The 11,465-nt window shown below is 32.7% G+C and overlaps 1 protein-coding gene across 1 annotated transcript; it reads right to left on the bottom strand.

Moving 5' to 3' along the window:
- Nucleotides 1–7,750: 7,750 nt before the first annotated feature.
- On the bottom strand, nucleotides 7,751–9,830 carry LOC134693726 (uncharacterized). Its single transcript, XM_063554626.1, has 3 exons — nucleotides 9,463–9,830; nucleotides 8,304–8,453; nucleotides 7,751–7,962 (listed from the first exon to the last, which is right to left on the bottom strand). The coding sequence occupies exons 1-3, from the start codon at nucleotides 9,791–9,793 to the stop codon at nucleotides 7,775–7,777; spliced, it is 669 nt and encodes a 222-aa protein (XP_063410696.1). The 5' UTR covers nucleotides 9,794–9,830; the 3' UTR covers nucleotides 7,751–7,774.
- Nucleotides 9,831–11,465: the final 1,635 nt, after the last annotated feature.

Below are 11,465 nucleotides of genomic sequence, written 5' to 3' on the forward strand. Positions count from 1 at the left end.
ATGAGATTTTCAATTGAAGTGTTTTATATTTTTCATGTGGGGTACGGTATCGATTTTTGTCATCGTCGAAGGCTGTACAGTTGCCTCTAATCGCTTACACCTATTATTTTTTTTCATTTTGATTGATAGTTTTCTCATCGTCAATCATATAAAAATCATTTATATTCAATGTTTAAAACAACAACAGTTTATTAATTCCCTCATCTTTAATTGGACTTTAACATATTCTTTAAAACAACCAAAATATTTGCGTCACGTCATCGCTAGTACTTCTTCTAGTGTATGACGTTATAAGTCAACTAATTATAAAAGGGAAATACTCGCATTTAGGAGCAAAACCAAAGACTGTTCGGTTCAGATTTCGAATAATATGTCAGCGTTGGTATATCTTTCTTACTATTAACGTTTAACAACTTTTCAGTGTTAAATAGTACTTTTATTCACTATATACAAAGAGAGAGCAATATATTTGCCAGTTTGTTCGGGTCCGACAGCTTGGAACAAATCGCAGAATTATAAGAATATGCCTGGGTTGGCATATATTCGTAACTTCGTTCGAAAAAAAAACTGTGTAATAAATCTGAAATGTAGAATACTTTATTTAAACAAACTTCGTCATCTTATTTAGTTTAAAATTCGCCAATTCAATAATGGTCATATTTAAATGAAAAAAAAATAAGAACATAGCGCGGACTTCCTTTGGAAATAAACTAAATATCGTATAATAACTTATTTATAAAAGAAACCCAAACAATGATTGATACAAATTATATAAAAGTATAACTAAGAATATACATGTATGTACATAGTTTGTACAAAGTTGGCCCTGTTTGATATCATAACAAGTATTTCGTTTCTTTTTCTTTTGATGATAAACTAGGTATACGTTCAAAATGCTTGGAAAACTTAGAAAGAACAATTATTGTCAAAAGAAAAATATTTGTATTTGCTCTGGTGACATTTGTCCATTTTGTTGAGGATGACATTTTGCTTTTTACATTTTTAACATGCACAGAACATTATATATAATTAATTATCTGAACAATTCGCCAATGAAAGTGTATATTGTGTGGCGTTGAGTAGATTAAAGTATCATATTTCCGATTAGTTTCCTCTATTACTTTGGTTTTATGAGTACCTCGTACTAGTGTTTGAATGTGCTTTTCAAATATTATCGGGAAATTAATTTGCATAAGAGATGCTGTTATCCAATAAATCATCAGTATTGTGAGGGGTTTTCTTTTTTGTGTGTTTTTTTTATTTTTTAAATGAATTCTTTTGTTTTGATTTGTAGGTTTTTTGTTGTTGTTGACTTAATTGCTTTTTTTAGCCATGCTGATATGTTTTATTATCAAATGACCGGTTTCCAGGTAATATATTTTGGAAAGGACATATTTATACAGGTCATTTTGCTGTTAAGACCTATTTAAAAAAGAAATTGCAATTAAGGAGACGGAACTATCTGGCGTAAAAAAAATATATATATATCAAACACAAAATAAAATTGCGAAAAGCAAATATCAGAAGCTAATTTTGGAATCACTTCGCACTACAGGAGGGTCTATATAGGTTCTTTTTGTGTTCTATTTTTAACAGTTAAGGGGGCTCGCGGGTCTAAATATTTTTTTTTGTATTTCATATAGGTCTTCGCTTTGTTTGTTTATAAATGAACTTTATCTTATACTCAATAGAAAAATGAAATAAAAAATGGGGTCACCGTTTATTTTCACTCACAATCTGCCTTCAAGAGAAGCATACATTTTTGTTAACGTCCTTTTTTTCTGTTGAACTGAAAGAACAAATAGCGGTTATATCGGAATACAAGAAGAACTAAATTACATCAACCGGACCATGATCCTTCTTTATCTATGAAAGTACGCATCATTGAGAAAATTTATCACCACACAAATAGCCCTGTACTAAGTACTCCCTTCCGCAAAGATAGGGAAAATTATTGGATAAGGGAGTTAGGGACTGCAATGCCATATGGTTGCAATGACAATATTAAAGGAGTAGGAAATTTGTCAAGTCCTGCCTGCAGTGATGTTAATGTAATGGGTTTATTTAATACTACCTTACGACAACAACGTAGTCATGGGCAAAAACATTACCATCGGCCTAATGTAAAAAAGTCTTCCAAATCTAGATCACCATCTGGGAGCTTTGATGACCTTCTTTCACATCTTCATCATCCACTAGGGTTACATTACATAAGAACTATTCTCTTTTCACTGCCAGTTAATTTTCTTAAACGTTTGAGAGATTATGCACTTGACAAAGGAGGCAACAATACATTTTCTGCAATATACAGACTAGTCAGTATTATTTGTGATGTAGCTCTTTTCCGTCTTTTCAAACCAGTAAGATCTGAACCTTTACATGAAGAAAAGAGGAGATTCCTTCCTGTTGATTTTGCCAATAGAGGAATCGATGCAATCAATATCTGCAACGTTCTACATCACAAGGAGGTAACATCTAAAATTCCTATTTATTTTCAAAATCAGTCTGTTCCTATTGTATCCTACAGTTACACCAAAACCATTGCACCTAAAATATTTAACTATAAACAGGCATTGCAGGACCTTGACTTAGAACAATACCTTAAAAACCCTCAGACATGTGACTGTTCCCACTCGCCTTATAATTACAGCCCCTCTGGTCATGTTATAACTGGGGATCTAAATATAATTCAACATGAAAATCTCCGAAAGGTGATTTCTCATGGTCCTAAGTTTAGAGAACCCCAACACATCAATTGGAACCATAACTTCAAAATAATTATGGATTCTATTGAGGACTACGCCAGAGCATGGGCTAAGCGAGAAGAAGTTGAACTGGACACTTTGTCAGAATGGGTTAAAACTATCAGGTCTCTGATAAAACGTCGCATTCACAAGTTGAAAAACTGTGTGAACGATCGACCAAAGTCCGTTTTCAGAGACAAAGAGGTCATGAAATGTCTATCAACTCTTCATGATAAGTATGTTGTTGTTCCTGCGGACAAAGCTTCAAATAATATTGTCTTTGTATGTAAATCGTATTACTACGAATGTCTTGTAAAAGAATTGGGTATAACGGAGCACTCAGGTAATCCCACATACAAAGACATATCATTTGACAAGGATGAGATTTTAGCAAATCATAAGTCCTTCATGGCTTCAATAAACATTACATTGAACACCAAATCGGAGGACTTACCTTGTTTGTATTGGATACCAAAGCTTCATAAAATTCCGTACAAACAACGGTATATTGCTGGCTCATCTTCATGTTCCACTAAAGAATTGTCTATTAGATTGACTAAAATTCTGTCCGCAGTGAAAGAGGGTCTTCAGAAATACTGTGAAACTGTTTACTCGCGTAGTGGTATTAACCATATGTGGATTCTTAAAAATTCTAAAGAACTTCTAGACAATTTCAAATCTCGGTCTCTTTCTGAAATAAGTTCCATCAAAACTTTTGATTTTTCAACCCTGTATACCACCATTCCCCATGTAAAATTGAAAAATCGCCTAAAAGAAATTATCCACAATGCCTTTCAACATAAAAATGGTAGCATACGCTATAAATTTATTACTTTGGGATTTCATAAAGCATATTTCTTTAATAGTGACAAACAAAAAGGTAAATCATGCTACACAGAAGAACAAGTAGTCCGTATGCTGGAGTTTCTTATCGACAACATATTTGTTGAGTTTGGAGGTAGACTTTTCCAACAAGTTGTCGGCATTCCTATGGGAACAAACTGTGCGCCTCTTCTTGCCGACCTCTTCTTATTTTCATATGAATCGGAGTTCCTCCAGACACTTGTCAAAAACAAGAGGATCAAAGAAGCCAGATTATTTAATTTCACTTTCAGATATATTGATGATGTTCTTTCCTTAAACAATCCGAACTTTTCTGATTGGGTTCCATTAATATATCCCCCAGAACTCGAGATTAAAGAAACAACAGACACGGCTTCCTCCGCCTCATTTTTAGACTTATATCTCGAATTTGACTTACACAGTCATCTCAGTACCAGAATCTATGACAAACGAGACGATTTTAATTTCGAAATTATAAATTTCCCCCACCTTAGTAGCAATATACCAACTTCACCTGCATATGGGATATATATTTCCCAACTTATTCGATATTCAAGAGCTTGCAGCTCCTACTCAGACTTTGTAAAACGTCATCAGTGTCTGAGTAGAAAGTTGATGAACCAGGGGTATGTCAAAGAACGTCTCGTCCTTTTTCTAAAAAAGTTCATCGGAAGGTACCAAGACCTTGTTGATAAATATTCCGTATCAACTTCTCAAATAATACACGATGGTCTTGATGTATAGATTCTGCGTACTGATGTTGTGTATCATCTTAACAGCATGTTTTATTGTTCTTTTATTTGTTTTTGTTCTATTATTAAGATTACTTTTACTGTTGAATGGTTTTATGTGATATCCGTTTGACGTGGCTCGGTACTTATACATCTCGTCAATGTGTTTGTATTGGCTTTCATTTTTTGGTGATTTGTTTTGTATATGTGACTCTTTGTATTTCTTTTGTGCTTATAACGTGACTATGTACTTTAAAAGATCCCGTCAGTATGATATTTGTCTATAATATGTCATTATGATATATTTCTATTATGAATTACTTTATACGTTGAACCACAAACGTCAAAATCAATCAATGGCGTAGTGGAATTGACAATTTTTGGATTCTCATAAATTCTATGTATAACTTTTGAACTAGTTTGAATCTCGGTCTATTTCTGTAATTTATTCTTACATACTTTTGATTTTTTAACTCTGTATGCGTACATTGCCTATGAAAAAAAATTTAAAATTGTTTGTATGCACATTGAACATCAAATTTATGTGACGTATATAATTTTTCTAACGTCAGACACTCAAATCAATCCATGTGTTCTTAGACAGTAGATGTTATTGTGTCCTGTTAAATTGTTCCCTTTAAAAAGTTTTGGATTCTCATATATTCTATGTATAATTTTTGGACTAGTTTGAATCTCGGTCTATTTCTGTAATTTATTCTTACATTCTTTTGATTTTTTAACCCTGTATGCGTACATTGCCTATGTAAATTTTAAAATTGTTTGTATGCACATTGAACGACAAATTTATGTGACGTATATAATTTTTCTGACGTCGGACACTCAAGTAGATCCATGTGTTCGTGGATAGGTTTTTGTGTCCTGTTAAATTGTTCCTTTTAAAAGTTTTGGATTCTCATAAATTCTATGTATAACTTTTGGACTAGTTTGATTTCTGTAATTTATTCTTACATACGTTTGATTTTTTAACCCTCGTCTGCGCTCATTGCCTATGTAAAATTTAAAATTGTTTATAATCCAGGTACTTTGGATAACTATTGTATGCACATTGAACGACAAATTTATGTGACGTATATAATTTTTCTGACGTCAGACACTCAAATCAATCCATGTGTTCGTAGATAGTAGATGTTGTTGTGTCCTGTTAAATTGTTATACGATGATGACTGATGTTCCCAAATTTTGACTATTTTATTGATTGTGACTGTTTATTTAACGCATCATGTAAATGTAACGGAATTTGATGAGACTGTTATTAAAGTGAGAGGGTTAGCGCTATAGAACCAGGTTTAATCCACCATTTTCTTCATTTGAAAATGCCTGTACCAAGTCAGGAATATGACAGTTCTTGTCCATTCGTTTTTGATGCGTTTTGTTTTTTGATTTTGCCATGTGATTATGGACTTTCCAAATTGATTTTCCTCTGAGTTCAGTATTTTTGTGATTTTACTTTTTACAGAAATCGCTTCGATTTTACAATTATTTAGTTTATGTACAGCTTATTCGACAACAACAATAATAAAAGATATAGGTCACCGATGAGTTTAAAAAGATAATTCAATTTTAATACCCAAAAATGTCATTTTTGCACCAAAGGGAGATAATTTGGAGCTTTTTCAATTATTTCTTCATTTCAAAAGTCACCTGGGGCCAACACGGATAGATTTTTGGGAATTATTTTTGTTATAAAAGGTACCAGGATTATAATTTAGTACGCCAGATGCGCGTTTCGTCTACATAAGACTTATCAGTGACACTCATATAAAAATGTTTATACCATATAATAAAGAAACAACTACTTAATAGATATAGGAAGATGTTGTGTGAGTGCCAATGAGACAACTCTCCATCCAAACAACAATTCAAAAATTAAACCATTATAGGTTAAAGTGCGGCCTTCAACACGGAGCATTGGCTCACACCGAACAACAAGCTATAAAGGGCCCCAAAATAACTAGTGTAAAACCATTCATGTCTCTGGTCTTACATACTTTTAAGATGTTAAAAATTAATAATGTCGAGCTCACCTGTTAATTAATGCTAAATTATGCAGAGATGCAATAAATTTTCTAATTAGAAACAGATAAAAACTTTCCCACATTCGCATTTTATTTTTTTTAACACCAAAGGAATACTTTTGCGGCCTATAGACTACTGCTCTGGGAGAAAAAAGGAAGGAAGTTTTGCTGTTTCGTATGGTAATTTGTGGCAACGCTTTATAATGGCAAACTGCATTCTAAACAACGATTTAGTATCTAAAGCAGCATTTGACAAAAAAAAATACATGGTATATAAAGAGGCACATAAATCCACATCGTGTGTCTTCTATATATTTCTTGTCTGTTATTTCAAACAAAATGGCGTCAATGTGAACTATAAACATGGGATTTTGAAAAAATTATAGCTAATTCGTTTTTATCACCATTTTCATAAAACCAACACTATGCGATAGAAATAAGACTAAGCTTTTAAATTATATGTCAATGTCACATCTATTTCAAGTAGTTATTTAACTTATACCAAAATACAAAGTGTCGATGTATTTGTTGACGCACAACTTCAAATTTTCAACATGTTTCGAAATAAAATCATATATATTGTACCAACTACATTTAGCATTCGTAATTTAGACCAAACTGTAGAAAAATATTCCTTCTTTAAAATGATATCTCATTTTCTCACTTTTTTCTTTCTACTTTCCAATATAATAAAGAAGTCGTAGTGCACCCCCAGATTGATAGACATATTTTGACAGATTATTGAAACTCAAAACTGAAATTTCGAAAAATCGTAGAAAATTCAAAAAAGTTACAAGAAACTTCAAAAAGAGCCTAAGCGATAGAATAATGTTTCGGCTTCATAATGATATCAACTGTTTTGTTTTGCACTTCGCAGTTTTCAAGTTTTTAGGAAAAAATCAAAACACAGTATTTTTTGTTTTGAAATCCGGATGAAACTCCCTCAATTTTCAAGACCGAGGTCTATTCTAATGAGAATTTACTCAATACAATATTACAAACGTATGTTTGATGAGGCATTAAAATGATACCTAAGGCCTTACTTTTTGCTAGGAATAAAAGTTTATTCTTGATTTCGGGTTTCTATCTCATTTACATCGTCTCAAGCAAGATGACCCCGTGAATTTAAAGACCGATTTATATGACAGGAAATGGAACTCCGTCATGATTTTTTATATTATTCATCATACTTCCTCCTGAGCCATACATGGTTTATAGCTCTGCGGGTGCGCTGTTGGTATCCCGATTAATCTCGAGCCGCGTTTCCATTCCTTTTAAATATACAATTCCTTGGTTGCAAGAAGTTATTTATTATCAACCGATAATTATTTATCAGAAGTTATCCCCATGGTTCCGCCCAACCACTTGTGAGAGTCTTCCAGATGCGGCGTGTGTGTTGTTAGCATTGTAACTATATAGACTAATTACAGCTAGTATTCCATTTACAAAAGTACAATAATGTTGAAACAGAAACCATCCAGAAAGAAATAAAAAAATATCTATTAATGTCTTGTATTATACTAATTTCCGATATGTAATAATTTTTCAGCTCATCCAAGGTTTGTGTTGCGACACCAAACGTTACCAAGCATACAGTTAAAGCAGAACCTACAATATAGATACATGTAAACTAATGTAATATGTTACCAAAAAGTACTTTGTTTATGTTTATTTAACTCGAAGGAAATGAGAATTCGTACTCGAATACAACTTAAATGGATTGTAGAAAAAGGTGATATCCAATTCGAACGCTTGGTTCGTCATCAACACAGAGAATTAGGTAATAGTTATTATTGGACTGTTTTCACAACGCAACTTTGAAATAGCATACATTATAGTATACTTTATTAGCTATGTTTAGATTTAACGATTGTATATTTCAAAATTTGATAAACATATAAATATATAGGATATTCTGACATGTGCGTATTATTGTTTTTAATACTAACTAATGAAGAAATTCACAACAATTGACACACTATGGTAGACACGGACATGGTTAGACTTTCGTCTCCAGATGAAATATAGTTTCCAAATCGAAAACGAGATTGCACAAACGACGGCCACGGTGGCACATGATCTTGAAACTATCCACAAATCTAAAAATATCTTAAAAAGTTAAAGTAGATTGCGTGTAAACGGGATTATGATAATTTTAGTCATTCCGCGTTGATGGTGAAAACAATCTTGAACTTGTTCACAAATTTAAAAAGATTTTTTTTTAAATCTATTCCGAGTGAACGCGAATCTGATAATTTAAATTGTTTTACATTGAAACGTTATAATTGTTTTAAAGCATTTTCTTATGATAGATCCGAAGAAATTCCCATTTCGACTGTGCAGAGAAGTTAGATCAAATCCAATACTTGGGGTTGTTAAACGGACATATGATACAGTTATAGAGGAGGTAATGACGTTTCCAACGAAAAATGTTATTTTCACGACGTCAAACTATGACATTTCGGGTAAAGATCAATTTGTGGACTGAATTTTATCATTCAAACTGATTTTAGTTGAAAACTAGTTCATGAAACCCTCTTTTCTAAAATGATAGTTTGTTTGACTACGTATAACGTTATTTGTTTACCAATTTTCATGAAAACGTCAACAATGCAATTTTTTCAAAATATTGTTATTGAAAGTAAGGACGATTCAATAATTCCCTAATCTTGAAGTTTAATTTCATCATGATCATCTCTGATTGGTTTTTTTATGATACCTCTTCGATTGTATGACGTCGAATGATCAACCAAACACAGAATGAATCGAATAGGTCAACTAAAAAAGGTAGTACATGAACGCGGCTGTTTTTTCTTAATAAATTTTGAAGCATTTAGGAGTAAAATTAAAGACTGTTTTGATTGGATTCGTCAGTATCTAAACGATCTAGATCTAAAATTTTTATGACTTTATTCAAACGTACATCACCGTTTATTTTAGTTTATTCATTATTCCTCAAATAAGAAATAGTTATATAATGAGTACAAAAAGAGAAAGAACATCTCGACTTCTTGACACAAGCTTAATACTTTATAATTTCTGAAGTAAAAGAAGAACCCACTAATTAAAACAAAATATAACCTTGCATCTATTTATATGTTAACATACTTATAACGCTGTTTATCTTGTATATTGGCGTATCTTCTCTACCATCAGATTTGTAAAGGGTGGAAAAATATTTAGCCAATAATGATAAATCAAAACATCCATAATGTTTAAAGCACCACTGCCAGAGACCAAGATATTCTGTCTCGGGTAGTTCATAAAAAGAGTAAACTTCTATATTTCTACTGTATTCGTGGAAAAAGAATTCAACTGATATCAAAATCCAAAATGGCGTTAAAAATCCAAGGACAAGTAAACAAAGTGCAACTAAAGTCACAGTAAAAATAACTTTGTTTAGTTTGGTCAAGAAATACCATTTTGATGAACATGACATATCTATTTCTAGACTCGGTCACTCATTTGAACGTGCAAACAGCATCAATTGAATGTATAAATTTCTGAAAAAGGTTTTTTTACATGTGGTGTGTTGCCGATGAGTTTCCGTTTTAAGTTTTGTACTATAAGTACCCTGCGTCATTGATTGACTAAGTTTTAAGAGTATTTCCGCGTAGTAAATGTCCTGATAGATGCTCAATTCTGTACTACTCTAGTGTTTTGTCGGGCTTTTTTGTTGTTAATGTTCTTTTTCTTCATAAACTTACAAAACCTTTGAATAGACTTATTAAGAAGGGATATAATTACGATACTGTTGTCAAGTCATTAAAGATTGCATATTTTGGCGTGAATATTGAGTCACTGATAAGGTCTTTGCGTCGGAACTAAACACATTTATTATAAAAACAGTTGTTGGCATGACACGGGTTGTGTTCTTATGATGGTATGATACTAAACCCCTAACGGGAAGGATCGTGCCTGATGTTTATATGATGAAATCATAATCTTTCAGTCAGTTTAATTGAAGTCTGGAGCTGGCATGTCAGTTAACTGCTAGTAGTCTGTTGTTATTTATGTATTATTGTCATTTTGTTTATTTTCTTTGGTTACATCTTCTGACATCAGACTCGGACTTCTCTTTAACTGAATTTTAATGTGCGTATTGTTATGCGTTTACTTTTCTACATTGGTTAGAGGTATTGGGGGAGGGTTGAGATCTCACAAACATGTTTAACCCCGCCGCATTGTTGCGCCTGTCCCAAGTCAGGAGCCTCTGGCCTTTGTTAGTCTTGTATTATTTTAAATTTAGTTTCTTGTGTACAATTTGGTAATTAGTATGGCGTTCATTATTACTGAACTAGTATATATTTGTTTAGGGGCCAGCTGAAGGACGCCTCCGGGTGCGGGAATTTCTAACTACATTGAAGACCTGTTGGTGACCTTCTGTTGTTGTGTTTTTTTATTTGGTCGGGTTGTTGTCTCTTTGACACATTCCCCATTTCCATTCTCAATTTTATTTTTCTTAAATATTCTTTTAAAGTTTTTGTTTGTTTGTTTGTATGTATGTGTGTTTGTTTGTTTTCTTGTTGTTTTTTGTGGAGGTCTTATACTTTTATGATTCTTTAAAACCCGTTGTGCCAGGCAGTACAAATTTAAAAACCCTCTTGCTGCCCTTTTGTTTTTCAGGGTTGCATTTCATATGCCAGAAATACGACCGCTCGACGTTTGTGACGTGACATGCCAAAAACTGACGTCATTCGATATATGACGTCATGCCGTAATGGCCGTTACATTTGTGAGACATTGTAGAAACATATTACACTTTTTTATTTTCTGTCTCTTATTTTGATAAAGGTACAGCACTGATGAAAAGCTTGCATAAATTAAAACATGGACATATGTGTTCCTGCGGCAAAGTCAGTGTGGACACATGTGTTACTCTCTCAGCAAGAGGGTTAAGTAAAATTAAAAAAATACTTAAATCCGAGGAAAATTTAAAACGGAACGTCATTAATCGAATGGCAAAATCAAAAGCTCAATCACATCGAACGAATGGATGACAACTGTCATATTCAAGAGTTGGTACAGGCATTTTCTTATGTAGATAATTGTGGATTAAACCTGGTTAAGCTAGCCAAACCTCTCACTTGTATGACAGTCGCATCAAATTA

This window comes from Mytilus trossulus, chromosome 12 (genome assembly GCF_036588685.1).
Source record: "Mytilus trossulus isolate FHL-02 chromosome 12, PNRI_Mtr1.1.1.hap1, whole genome shotgun sequence".
NCBI lineage: Eukaryota > Metazoa > Mollusca > Bivalvia > Mytilida > Mytilidae > Mytilus > Mytilus trossulus.